Source organism: Chrysochloris asiatica, unplaced genomic scaffold, assembly GCF_000296735.1.
Source record: "Chrysochloris asiatica unplaced genomic scaffold, ChrAsi1.0 scaffold00014, whole genome shotgun sequence".
Classification (NCBI taxonomy): domain Eukaryota; kingdom Metazoa; phylum Chordata; class Mammalia; order Afrosoricida; family Chrysochloridae; genus Chrysochloris; species Chrysochloris asiatica.
Window position 1 is genome coordinate 11,715,937 of NW_006408532.1, and position 14,600 is coordinate 11,730,536.

General features: G+C 44.0%; 1 protein-coding gene across 2 annotated transcripts in view; it reads right to left on the reverse strand.

The window, feature by feature from the left end:
* Positions 1-11,371: 11,371 nt before the first annotated feature.
* Positions 11,372-14,600, reverse strand: part of MED27 (mediator complex subunit 27) — a 340,395-nt gene continuing 337,166 nt past the window's right edge. For both annotated transcript variants that reach the window (XM_006834893.1, XM_006834892.1), the window contains 2 exons: positions 13,605-13,682; positions 11,372-11,506 (listed from right to left, as the gene is read on the reverse strand). In XM_006834893.1, the coding sequence (XP_006834956.1) occupies positions 11,372-11,506; positions 13,605-13,682 (213 nt within the window). The remainder of the gene's footprint in view (positions 11,507-13,604; positions 13,683-14,600) is intronic.

Here is a 14,600-nt window from a genome sequence, read left to right on the forward strand (position 1 = left end):
CTTCCAAGACTAAGGCTCAATGGGAATACACGCTCTGATTGGTGACCATGTTCGTTACCAATAAGGGGAAGTAGGGAAAAAACAGCAATGAAGCTGTGAGCTAAGCCCTACAATATTCAGCGGACTCGTGTGAACCCCGGTGGAGACCTGGTTGGCCAGCCGTGTGGCAAGACCTGGGGACTCTTGGGCCCAGAGTCAGTGACATGGCCATGGAGGACTGGAGTGGAGAGTGAAGCATCCAGCTGATAAGAAGAGAGGGCATATGCATAAGAGCACCCAAACTTGTAGATGGTACCCACTTGACCTGGCTTCAATGACTGAATGATCAGACCTCAACGAGAAGAAGAAAGAAGAGGAAAAAAAGAGTAATCTGATAAAATTTGATGAACTTGACCTACACCTATGGATGCAGTAGCTCAAAATAGGAAACAAATCTTTACAGTGAGGATCATTCCCACCCCCTCCATACAGAGAGTAGACAGGGATGGGCAACTTGGACATTGGCTATCCAAAATGGGGGTGCTACAAAGGCAAGAAGTGACTGGCTTATAAGCTTTCAAGAGGGAACCTAGATCCAGAGGGCGTGGAGGAAGGTAGAATCTACACTGAGTAGTATCCAATCTGTCTAGGCGGGGCTGATGAAAGGAGATGCGGATGGGTCTCTTGTGATGCAATGGTGAATAATTGTTATCAGGACTGATTGTGAGAGTTGGAAATGTAAAGGTAGACATTTTGTAGCAAGGAAGGGAGCGATTAACTTTTCAGTCTAGGAACGGAGGTGCCTGGGACCATGAAGGGAGAAGAGTGGAGAGCAGGACCCTACCCAGAGAAGCAGTGATGCCTGAGATGATGATGTGGAGAGATGGAACGGCGGGGGACTCTATACCCAGAGAGGGAGAGGGACTGTGTGCTGACGACTGGGGAGGCAGGCTTGCAGGGTATACCCTTTGGTTGGCTGATGATGCATGGAGGGGATTGTAACCATGGCAATGAAACGATATATGATAGGATGAATATAAAACTAATGTTCTCCCATGTAAACTATCACATAATTCACAATAAAACATTAAAATAAATAAATACAAGGGTCTTGTGCAGCAAAAAAAGAAAAAAAAGGTTATAAAACAGTCAAGTACGATCTCATTTTTTTGCAATAAACATGTACATCAAAAAAACTTAAACCCTTTGCCATCCCGTTAATTTTCTACAGAAAAGAACGACTTCATAGGGTTCTCTCGGCTGACTGTTTCTACACACAGATTGCCAGACCTCTTCCATGGTGCCACTGGTGGTGTTGGAACGGCCAATTTTTGTGTTAGTAATTGCAATGAAATGAATTACTTCATATCACTCATTGTAACTCCCACCCAACACTATTTTTTTCTTCTTGCTGGGTCTATGTAAGAGAAGGTGGGAGAAGATACTGACCAGATGATATGCTTCAGTTGTGAATGATTGTTAACGGGCCTGTGATTGTAAAAACTTAGAAATCTAACACGGGGATTGGTCAATTTTACCATGCTGCTGGGTTTAAAATGAGCCATTTCAGAAGAAGGAAGGGGGAGTCTTCCTACCATCAAGAGAAGAGCCAAGAGTGGAATGTGTCCTTCAGACCCCGAGATCCCTCCAGTTGAATCTCCTTGGTCCAGGAGACAGAGCTGTGATGCTAGAGGAGTGACAGAGGAGCAACAGCCACAGAACACAGAGCCAGAGCACAAGAGAGAGCGGTGGACTTCCTGGCGCATGGAAGAGGTAAAGCTGAGTTCAGCCTTTGGACAGGAAGTTCACTTGAGGAGTGGGGTGCCTCCAGGCACTTAGCACAACTGGAATGGGGGGCTAAGCTTGTTGACTCCTGAAGCTAGAGCTGAGTGCCTTTGATCTAAGGCTTACAGCGGCAGTGGAGTGCTTGCTGGGTATTTATCAGCAGCCCTAACAGAGCTTTGTAACATTGTCTGAGCAAGGTGAGGTCTAGGGGCAAAGAGAGGTCTGCCCGTGGGTATGGGTGAGGGAGAGGCTGTCCTGACTGGAAGCACTGTGTCCTGAGCATTTCTGACCCTGAATAGTAACCCTGTTAACATTCATAATACACCCATAGCTGTGAGAATGGTGTTTGAGTTCTGTGTGGCCATTGCAATGAATTATCGAACCCAGATGAGAGTGCTGTGGGAGGGAAGAAGGGAGGGTTGTTGCCATATGTTTGCAGTGGTTCAGTGACACATATTCATAGTAAGGAGTGGCTGGTAGGAATGAACCACCGACTTTGCAGTTAGCAGTCCAGTGCTTATCCTATGGCAACCAGGATGGATGGTGCCATTTTTACAGTAGTTCCGTGACACATATCCAAAGTGTCTATCTTTCCAGATCGTCATATGACTGCAAAAATGGCTGGACTTCTAATCGCAAGACTGGTGGTTCAAACCCACCAGCAGCTCCCTGGAAACCCTATGCAGGGTCACTAAGAGTCGGCACTTAACAATGAAGTGGCAATTAAGGGTCTTATTTTCTTTGCTTATCTACATTACCTAGTTTTTTATAAATGGAGCATGTCTTCCTTTGTCATTAAGAAAGCCAGCCTCTGAGTGAGATTCAAGGCGAGAATGAGAATCTGATGAGTATGAGTAATGCATTAAGCAACAATCCAACCTACTCCATGGGGTGCAGGGTGTGAGCACAGCAGGTGCTTGACAAATGCTTGCTGGCCTCCCAGGCAGGCTCTCCAACTCACCAGCTTCTTGCCTTCATCTCATCTCCTCACCCATCTCCCCCAATACTTTGTTTCCCCTGGGGGATAGTTCCCTGTTTTTCTCCATCCAGCTTGGGAAAAGCAGGATGCAGACGAAGCCTGCTGCCGGCAGGACCTGCCTATTCTGTTCGCTCCGAACCATAACTCCCACTGTCCCTGAGGCCAGTCAGTCTCCAGCTGAAATTTCAAACTCAATTAGCCAAAGACAAGCTGGAGCTGTTCTTGAGTAACTAATCATCTTACAGCTGCCAAAACAGTCCTGTACCTGGGATGTGCCCGTGAACTTTCAGGACTATCTACTCAAGAACTATAATAGGGAGGGAACACCCAAACCACAGTTTAAAATTCAACTTGAAAGCGATTTTCTGAGGTTCCTTTCCCCACATTTAAGGAGCTGGGTTAGGGATGAGGGTGGTGAGGGATGGTAGAGACTGCAGAAAGAAAGCCGCTTGTTGTAGAAAGTGAAGCCTCCTAATTATTCACTGAGCAGGTGGATTGGCCACAGGCAGGCTCAGCCCCTCTCCAGAGCTCGATCTGCTCTGGGATAGATGAGTGTGTTGTGCAGTCTGGGATGCACAGTTCTGTGTACCATGCATGTACCAGTGAGGGAGCAGGTGGCAAGGTGCTGGCCAACCCTTTCCTGTTAATGCAGGGCAATTAATGCTCACAAAGATCTCCAGCATGCCAACGGCAATGCTACAGCTAAGAGCTCAGACACGAAAGGTGAGTTGTTTGTATTTTGTCCTCTATTCTACAGGCCCACCCGAGACACTGCCTGTCAAGTTTGCTTGTGAGAATCCGAACGGCTGAAGTTGTCTTTCCTTTGCCTCCCAACTTGGATGCCCTTAAAAGGCTCTGAATTTAGCGTCGTGGCCCACACTCTGACACTCTAAATGCAAGGGAGAGTTAGTATATTAACACCGAAAGATCATCACTTCATGCCTGCAGCTTTCCGTTAGAGGGGTGAAGTGTGAAAACATCACTCAATACCAAAAAGGCCAATTCTCAATTTAGTTCAGGAAAAAAAAAAAAAATCTGGACAGTCTTTCTTCACAGAACCTCCTTGTTCTAGTCCATCAGTTCCTGCTACAACGGTTGCCTGCTGATGAACAGTAAGGAAGTGTGTGTGTGTGTGGGGGGGTGGGCAGTAAAAGTAACGTTACCTGGTGTGAAGAGCAGTCTGTAAGTGACAGAGATCTTCTCAAGTTCTGGTTGAAAGTGTCCTCTTGAGCAAGACTCCATGCAGCACACTTCCACGGAGCAGGAAGTAGTCACAGACGATGTTGTCATTCTGAAATCCAGCCCCAGTACTTATTTCCTCATTTATAAAACAGGGTGGTGGTGGTGGCAGGGGAGTGGGGGTGGGGAACATCATGGACACACCTGTGATTCATTATGTCAATCACTGGGCAGACAAAAGGTGCTGAGCTGTAAAAATTAAGCCACATAAAATACTTTTAGGCCTGGCTTGGAGAGCACCTTTAGGCGATTAACTAATGGTCTTTCTTGATGGTATATCTTTTTTTGTTAGAGGCACCAAGGGATGGTTCCAGGAGCTGGGGACAGTCTCACAGAAACAGGAGTCCCTAGATGCACAATCTTGGATTGGATCCAAATTCACCTTGAGGCTCTGCTAGTCTCTTTAAAGCACCAAGCATCCTGGGAGTAGGAAAACAAGCCCCCTTACCTTCCCACATCCCCTTTCAGGACTGAAGAATGAGAGTCTCAGAGAATGAAAGGCTTTTAAATGTTGACTGGTTCAACCCTTGGATTCCGTCCCACCCCTTGATTAAGGGAAGACAGGAAACAAAACAAAAACAGAATAGCATAAAACCTATGTTATCAACTCACAGCCAATCTTGTTTCATCTATTATGCCTGTATTTTCCAAAACTGTCCCCCGGTATCACTAGCTTTTCAACCTTGCATTTTGAAGAAGAAATAGGGTCATGAAGAGGAGGGATAACTTGTCTATGGTCTTAAAGCTAGTGAGCATAGCTGAGAGCAGGCTCCTGCCCCAGAGATCTACCACCGTGGTCTGCCAGCCATTTTCAAACTTTTAAACCATTCTGCCTGTGCTGTTTTGAATAGTTCTATTAGTCTCACCTTTTCACCTCAGTATCAACCAATCCAACCTACTTCTTTCTGTCCAGTTAACAGAAAACTTGCTAGGGTTTCTGAGGCTGTAAATATTTACAGGAGCCGACTAGCTCAGCTTTCTCCTGTGTAGGGACTGGTGAGTTTCAACCACCGAGCACTCAAATAGCAGCTGATGTGTAGCCCACTGCACCACCAGGACCCCTTCACCTAAATACATTTATTAAAATGGAAACTTTATTGTTACAGGCACCATTTCCCTATAAACAGAAGTTATTTCTAGAGGCATTATTTCTTAATGCCTGCTTAAGGCTTAGAGTGCAAAGCTGGCTCAGTTGAAAAAGGTCAGCAGGAGGTTAGAGACCTTTGGTACAAACTGCTAACCAAAAAATGAGAAGTCTGAGAGTCCACCCAGAGGCTCCTCAGAAGAAAGGTCTGGTGATCTACTTGAGAAAATCAGCCATTGAATACCCTAAGGAGCACAATTCTATGATACACGTGGGGGCGCCATGAGTTGTGGGATCAACCCCATGGCAACTAGAGTGACCTTTAGTCCCAGGGAAGACGTTCTCAGACATGCTGCAATCTGGAGGATTAAAACAGTTACAAATCCAAATAGCTTTCCCACAATGTGATTTACCGATAACATCTTTTCATCAATTGCAGATGGATAGTTTCCACATTTTAGCATCTCTGATGGTGCTTTCAGCCAGCTGGCAGTTATGACATACTTATCACTGTTTGCACATGTTCCAACTTGGTCAGAATGGCTCACAATGTCGTCACTTCCTATGAGTTGCAAGCAGTCGGTAACTGTCCAGGGTCAGTCTTCAAATCATTGAATTGTCTTTAAAAAGAAAGCAGTCCCTGAAGCATGAAAACAAATAGTTATTACATATCCAGAAGAGAATGCTCACAAGAAGACAAAAATCTGCTGTCAGGGAAAAATGTCCTCAATTTATGTTTTCTTGGAAAGCAACAAAAATGGTCTTACAAGACAAAAGAAAGAAGATGTTTAAAAGTCAATGAAGCCATGTTATGTTTTGTTACTGAGAGTCATGTAAAAGGATTGCCTGTTAAATGCTAAATGATAAAACTCAGGCAGGCGAGATTGTCAACCTTTTTGCAAAAGATGAAAGAAATTTCAAAGCTACGAAAGGCTGGTGAGACTGATTCATGTGTCAGACAGGATTATCATTAAATCCTGTGCCATAGTTTAATTGGCAGCTTGTCTTTCTTTCTTCTTGTCGTTGGGTTCTATCAAGTCGATTCTGACTCATAGCAACCCGATACACAACAGAACAAAACATTGCCCACTCCCACACCATCCTCAAAACTGGTGTTACCCTTGAGCCCATTGTTCTGCCACTGTATCAATCCATCTTGTTAGAGGTCTTACTCTTTTTTGCAACAGTACATTTTACCAAATATGATGCCCTTTTCCAGGGGTTGGTCCTTTCTGACAATTGGTCCAAAGTAGGAGAGATGAACACCATCTTGGCTTCTAATGAGCATTCTGGTTACACTTTCTTCCAACACAGATTTGTTTGTTCTTCTGGTAGTTCATGGTACTTTTAATATTCTTCTCCAACACCATAATTCAAAGGCATCAATTCTTCTACAGTCTTTCTTATGCATTGTCCAACTTTCACATGCCTATGAGGTGATTCAAAACACCATGACCTGGGTCAGGAGCACCTCAGTCCTCAAATTGACATCTTTGCTGTCGAACACTTCAAGGTCATGTGCAGCAGATTTGCCTAAGGCAATGCATAGTTTAATATCTTGATTGCTGATTCCATTAGTATTGATTGTGAATCCAAGCAAAATGGAAGTCTTTGGTATCTTTAATCTTTTCTCCACTTATCATGTTATTTATTGCTCTAGTTGTGAAGATGTTTGTTTTCTTTACACTGAGGTGCAATCCATACTGAAGACTGTAGTCTTTGATCTTCATCAGTATTTTAAGTACTCTTCACTTACAGCAAGCAAGGTTGTATCATCTGCATGTCGCAGGTTAATACATCTTCCTTCAATCCTAATGCCACATTCTTCTTCATATAATCCAACTTCTCTGATTACTTGCTCAGCATATAGAATGAATAAGTATGATCAAAGGATACAACCCGGGCACACACCTTTCCCAATTTAAAACCATTCAGTATCCCCTTGTTTTGTTTGAACAACTGCCTCTTGGACTATGCACAGGTTCTTGAGGAGCACAATTAAGTGTTCTCGAATATCTATTCTTTGCAATGCTATCCATAGTTTGTCATGATCCACACAGCCAAAAGCCTTTGCATAATCAATAAAGGACAAGGAAACACCTTTCTGGTATTCTCTGCTTTCATTCAAGATCCATCTGACGTCAGCAATGATATACCTAGTTCCACGTCCTCTTCTGAATCCAGCTTGAATTTTTGGCAGCGTCCTGTTAATGTATTGCTGCAATCATTTTTGAATGATCTTCAGCAAAATTTTACTTTATGTGATATTTATGATATTTGTTGATGCATTTCCACATTCCTTTCTTTAAAATAGGCACAAATAGGATCACTTCCAATGGGTTGGCCAGGAAGCAGTCTTCAAAATTTCTTGGCATAGATGAGTATCTCCAGCGCTGCATCAGTTTGTTAAAGGATTTCAATTTGTATTCCATCAATTCCTGGACCCTTGTTTGTCACCAACGCCTTCAATGTCTTCAGTGCAGCTTGACTTCTTCTCTACCACTGGTTCTTGATCATACAAAGCTTGACTTTGTTTTCTCAAGCTACCTCTTGAAATGGATGAACGTTGCGCATTTCTTTTTGGTACGGTGACTCTGTGAATTCCTTCCACCTTCTTTTAATGCTTTCTGCATCATTTACTATTTTGCCCATGTTGTTAAGTGCCATTGAGTCGATTCTGACCCATAGTCAATTCTGACCCTGTATAGGGTTTCCAAGGAGCAGCTGGTGAGCTTGAACCACTGACATTGCAGTTCAAACGACTTTGCAGTCTGCTGCATTAGCCCACAGCACCACACCAGGACTCCCATTGAATCCTTCAAAATTGCAAGTTGAAGCTCATATTGTCCCCTCAATCTTTTCAGCCTGAAAAATATTGAGTGTGTCTGTCCTTTTGACTTTTTAACTCTAGGTCTTTGCACAAGTCATGCTTGACTTTGTTTTCTCAAGTTACCCTTTGCATGTTCTGTTCAGTTGTTATCTTCATTTCTTCCATTTGCTTTAGCTTCTCTAGTCTCTAGAGCAAGTTTCATAGTCTCTTATGATATTTATTTTTGTCTTTCATTTCTTTCCTCTTCTGTAAGTGACTTATTGCTTTCTTCCTTTATGATGTTTTTGATATCCCACAACTCCTCTTGTCTTTGGCCATTCATGACTAATGCATCAAATTTGTTTTTGAGATGGTCTCTAAATTCAGGTGGGATATATTCAAGGTCATATTTTGGCTCTCGTGGACTTGTTTTAATTTTCTCATCGTTCAGCCTGAACTTGCATATGAACAAATGATGTTCCACAGTCTGCCCTGGCCTTGTTTTGGCTTTTCTTTGTGGTTCATAAAATAATGGTGCATCTTACAAGCGATGGCATTTAAGATTTGGTGTACTGTGGTTTTTAATCTAAAAGCAATCCCTGTAAGTAAACATCCCAGAAGTATACCATGCTGCCTCTCACCAAACTGTGCTTTGAGAGCACTACCAGTTCTCTGACTTGACTGGGGTGCAGGGAAGGGATGTAGCAGAAACTGCTGAACACCAAATTGTTGAACCTTCTTCCCTCCCAGCATATCTAGTTTGATAGGTCTGGGGTGGGGTTGAGGACTTGTATTTCTAATAAGCTCCCCCTATGCTACGCTGGTGGTCTAAGGACTGTGATTTAAGTGACATTTCAGGGGGCTGATGTGACAGCAGCTAACATCACCCAATAGCTGAAAAGAAACAGCAAACAATCCAAACCCATTGCTGTCTAGTTGATTGTGACTTATGGCAATCCCATGTGTCTCAAAGTCAAACTGTTCCATAGGGTTAGGTGACATTTTTAATTACATCTTGGCTGTAAATGCTATGGAGCAGATTGCCAGGCCTTTCTTATGCAGACCTGTTGTTAAGTGCCGTTGAGTCAGTTCCGACCCATAGAGACCCTGTATAGGGTTTCTGAGAAGCAGCTGGTGAGCTTGAACCGCCGACCTTGCAGTTCAAACGGCGTTGCAGTCTGGCACATTAAGCCACAGCGCCACACCAAGACTCCTTTGTTGTTGTCAGGTGCCATCAAGTCGGAACTGACCCATAGAGACCCCATGCACAGCAGAACGAAACAATGTCCGATCCTGGGCCAACCTCACTACCGCTGCCACACTTGACGCCATCAATGATGCCACCTGGCCAATCATCTCTTTGGGGGTCTTCCTCTCTTTCTCTGACCCTCTACCTTACCCAGCATGACATCCTTCTCCAGTGACTGTTCCCTCCTGACAATATGTCCAAAGTATGAGAGACGAAGCTTAGCCATCCTGGCCTCCAAGGAGCACTCTGGCTGCACTTCTTCCAAAACAGATCTATTGGTCCTTTTGGCAGTCCATGGCATTTTTAGTATTCTCCTCCAACACCACAACTTAAAGGCATCAATTCTTCTACGATCTTCCTTATTCACTGTCCAGCTTTCGCATCCATATGAAGTTATTGATAATACCATGGCTTGGGTCAGGCGCACCTTAGTCCTCCAGCTGACATCTCTGCTCTTCAACACTTTAAAAAGTTCCTGTGCAGCAGATTTGCCCAATGCAATACGTCGTCTGATCTCCTGACTGCTGCTTCCATGAGTGCTGACTCTTAGGTGGGTTTAAATCGCCAATCTTTTAAAAAACTTGTTTTAGTATAAGGAGGTTTACAGAGCAGATTATCAGTTTTACATTCAATAAACCATACACACTTCGTCTCATTGATTTCAACCCCCTCACTGTAACATCACTTATCCCACTTCCTCTGTTTCTTGTTTCTGTTTCTCCTTCTTCCCCGACCCTTTTGGACTTTGTCCAAGGGTAAACGGTGCCATTTTGATCTCAAATGGCTGCCCATTCTATGGTGTGCATGCCTCACTGGTGTTGTTCCCCCTATGGACCTACTGATTAGTTGGCTGGATATCAAGCCCTGGGGGCTCAGTTCCAGACTTGAAGGGTGGCTAAGAGCCATTGTCTCGAGGTTCCACATATTTCATCTCTATCAGACCAGTTAGTCTGGTGCTTTTATTTGCATGCTTTTGAGATTTATTCCACATTTTCTCCCACTCTGTCCATCACTTTCTGATATAATCCCTTCCAGAGCAGTTGGTAGTGGTAGGGTGGCACCATTAGCTCTTAGGTCTCAGGGTTGCAGACTGAGGAAGCAGCAAGATTTAGGTTAGTAGTTGAGCACAGACCATATGCACTGCTCAGGGATAGGAGTACACCCATCACTACATTACCTGAAACTTATTCCTTTCAGCTTGGATGTCTGTGAGATTGGATTGGGTAGTTTAGAATCCAGGTAGGTACCACCTCGTTCTTCTGGACATCTCAGAAGGCAGCATCTCCTTTGACATCATTCATTGCAAGCACATATTTGTAGTGTAGGCTACACCAGGAAAGTCCTGAGAAACACCCCCACTGTTCTACAGATTGTCACCATATCAACAGTTCTTACTTTAAGCAGCTATGGCTTAAGTGATGGTGTTGAGGCACTGAATGAATTACGCAGAGAGGGCTGGAATCTATTTCATAGTAACACGCAGGACAAAGCCCTGGGCAAACAAGTTAGACATACTTGTCACTCCCGTTACCACATCTCTTGGCTAGTTATAGTGGGCAGATTCCTTTCCTTTTTGTGTGTGTGTGCGCGTGTTACTGATTTAGCAAAAAGAAACATCTGTGTCCTTTTTTTCCCTCTTTCCTCAAAAAGAACAATCCATTTTTCAAGCTGCTAAAAAATGTCTTTGGAATTGAATTATTTGCCAACACGGCCTCTCCCCTGAAAGCAAGAAGCAGGGAGATAGATCCTCAAAAACAACTATGTTTAAGCGTAGTCATTACAGAGTATTTTTCCTTTAAAAGGCCCAGGTCTGCTCACAAGTTCACTGAACTGTATATAAAAGGTGCTACAAGAAACAGGAGACAAATCCTTTTACTAGGTACAAAAGGTTTATTGTTTACAAAAATAAGTTACTTAACATGACAACACATGTGAACAGATTGCTCACTGATATGACGACATCACACGAAACCGATGGAAAAACCAGCTCCCGAAGGACTGGCTTACTGATGAACATGCCGCCTAACTTTCTTCTATTAGGTTCTGAAACGGTCTGCTTTGTCTTCTGTGCACTGGCTAATGGGGATAAAGAGTCCCATCAACTGTGAGATGGAAGATGGTTTTCAAGACGCTCAGCCTTAATAAACATTAGACAAAAGGAAGGGAATGGCTGGAATAGTAAAGAGCTTGCCGCAGGCCAGGTGGGGACTGCATGCCAGCCTGGGGTAGAAGTGGGGTGGGGTGAGGTCACTGCCGGCAGGTGTCGTGGAAGGCTTCGAGGGTTCGGAAATCCCTCCATGTAGGGGGAAGTCCGTCTTGCAGAAACTTTCCGCAGCGCTGGCACGGGGCCTGGAATAGCTTTATGTAACTTCTTAACCAGGTCTAAAAAGAGAAATGAGAAGGAAAATGAAAGAAATGGACTCTGGTGCTTCCGATGGCAACCTTGCTGTCCAATCCAATGATCCCCAGGACTGAGAACTGCAATTGGCCCTGGCCCCAAATGATGGCCTGTGAATTTACAGAGAGAAGCATGCAGAAGCCACAAGGTCACAAGACTGCTGATTTTTAGTTCTCCTCGAGTGGAGGAAGTTTTTAAAATAGAAATTCATATTCTCCAAGGTAGGAAGTTGCTCCCTGAGGAGTCACCCTGAGCCACCACTCAGCCTATGGCTCTGGGGGCAAACATAACCACATTTCATTTGCTGTGTCCCATGTCTTCTGAATATTGGTATTGATTCTCTTCTCCTTGTTCACCACCCAGAAGTGGTCATGGACACGGACTACAAGGAAGACTCTAATAGAGGACGGGTTAGAATTCTCCACTGAGGTCACCATGCCTTCTTTTTAATCTGATTTCAGGTCATCCCTCACTGTCATAACGTGGTCTCATCTGTCTAGAGGGACGGGGGGGACAACTCTGTTGCCGCCGGATAACATAATAAGCAGCGAACACATCGAGGAGTAGTTCAGAGTGCAGAGTTCTTCCGGGCATCATACATAAGGATGAGAGTCACATAACTCAATTCTCAAACCCAAGGAGATTCACTACCAAAAAAACACAAAACCCAAACAACATCTTACCAATCATCTACAACAAGAGGCAAGCAAGTTCCCTCTGTGGAAGGGGCATGTGGATCTCATCATTTAATGTCCTCCTGAATTAGATCGATAGGAGAAAACTGTGTTCTGAAGAGGTCGACTGAGTTTATTGATAAAAATCCTCTATCTTCATCACAGCTGCCTTCACAGTGACACAGCTTGGACCATCAATACCGTGCCCCTTCCACAGGGCTCGGTTTTTGTGGGGTTTTGGCAATAAACATAAAGAGGTCAAGGGATCAATCAATGAAACTCTTTATCCTTCAAAGCTGATCAGATTCAAATCCTCCCCCAATCCAAAAACCAGTTACCAAAGGGAAACTAGGCATGAAAACAGGTTAAAAAACAAGTCTTTACACCTATCCAGCATTGAAGATTTCATGAAAACCTTATTAAATTGCTTTCTTGACACTTTGAAGAACCAATACGTGGACAACTCTGTTGAGCACCTTGGTTTGCTTTGTTCAACGTCTCCAACTTCAGCCAATCACTGTTTCGTTTGCTTATGTCTTTCAAGAACTGAATGACAGCTCTCTAAGAAGTTTAACTTTTGAGGCACATATAACAGAATGGATCTGACGAACAATGTTCCACCTAGCTGTCAACATTGAGTAGCCTCGGTAACAGTTAAGCCTTTGGACTAGGTACTCATATGATGAATAAGGGAGACAGACAGCAGTGCCTACTGATGGGTGAGTATGGACCCATGGTTTTGTGATAAACCGCTGGCTGATTCTGTCAAGGATGAGGTAGAGTCAGAAGTTGGGCCCACTTAGGTTCAACTGGTGTCCATGTGATAAATCTGGGTAGCAGGGTGCTGATACGCTGGCTGGGGAGTTCTGACTGGCAGCGTTTGCTGCTCTCCATGATATAAATATGCCATGAAGTTTAATTTCAAGTTACCAATGGTTGAACAACTGATCAACCAAACTCTGAACATTTAATAAGAGCTGACAGGAGTCTACTCCAGCATAGCTGTTTTAGGGTTGCTCCCATCCTGAGCTTCAACTTGGAAAATCTAAGGATGAAATGTTTTGGGAACTGCAAGTTTTTCTTATTCACAACTATAAGCACAGGATCTGGCACAGATAGATCTGTTGTTAGGAGTGTGTTAAATATTGACTAAATCAATGCTGGACACAGTTTTGGAAGATCATTTCTGAAATTAACACTTGCCAGAAAAATTCCAGTTAATTAAATGGCTTTCCCCAGATATCATATCCCTTATCAGTGTGTTTTTTTAAGTATTAGTTTTAAACTGGGAACCCCCATCTTCCATTGTAGGGATTTGAAGATTCAATGACAGGCAATGAACAGCTGTTTGTTCTTACGATAGGCAAGCTACCGTTTAAACAAGAGACGTGGTTCTGAAATCACTCACCATGAAGGATCTGACCACTACATCTGGCATCTGGGGCAGCTGATAGTGAAGCAGGGCAGTAGTGGCATGGTCCGTCACCTGGGAACAAAGGACAATGACTGGAGTCAGAGGCCACTCCAAAACAGCACCGAGAAAAATGCAAGATCAATGCACACTTTAGATGTGAAAGCCCAATCTGCTTGTGAATGTTTCCTAGATAAAAGGACATCTAAAATAAAATCTGAAGTAACAAAAATTAGTAGAATTGGGGGGCAGGTGTGCTGCAGGCAGAAAGGAACGCAATGGAAAGCTGTGACAGGTTGGGGACCGGTGAGAGCTGAGGTTGAGTGAGGGGACCGAGAGCTGAGGTTGAGTGTGGGAGACAGAGGTAAGTCTGAAGACAGAAAGAGGGGGTGATCATGGAGAACTTTACAAATCACATCACTGTGTAAAACACTACATGAATGCAAAGGATATTTTCCTTTGTCCACATGTGGAATGGAACAATTGTCCTGACAGTGGTCTAATTCTGTCTCCTAACTTAGAGCCACATAGGCTTTATGACCAGAGATCTGGTAATTTCTGATGATTTTTTCCTTGGGCTTCTGAGGAGCTCTGCTCCTCTAGCTAGCTAACTCTTTGAAGGGGTCTGGTCTGTTTTGAAGACCTCAGCAGGCCACGCCCATTTGCATAGCTCCACCATAGTGCTGTTATCAGCAAAGCCAACTGTGAGAATGTGCCAAGTCTACTAGAGGCAAGGGGAGATCAGATGGAAAGAGCACTGGGGCTGAGGGCCAGCTGCCTACCCTGACCCTGGATCCAGTTACTTTGAGACCTCTCTGGGTCTCAGTGTCCCTTCACAAAACAAAAGGACTGGTCTAAGAGAACTGCAAGGTCAGTGGTTCAAGCTCCCCAGCTGCTCCTTGGAAACCCTATAGAGGGTCGCTATGGGTTGGAACTGACTTGATGGCACTTAACAACAAGAAGATCCCTTGTAGTTCTGAAACTTAATGACAC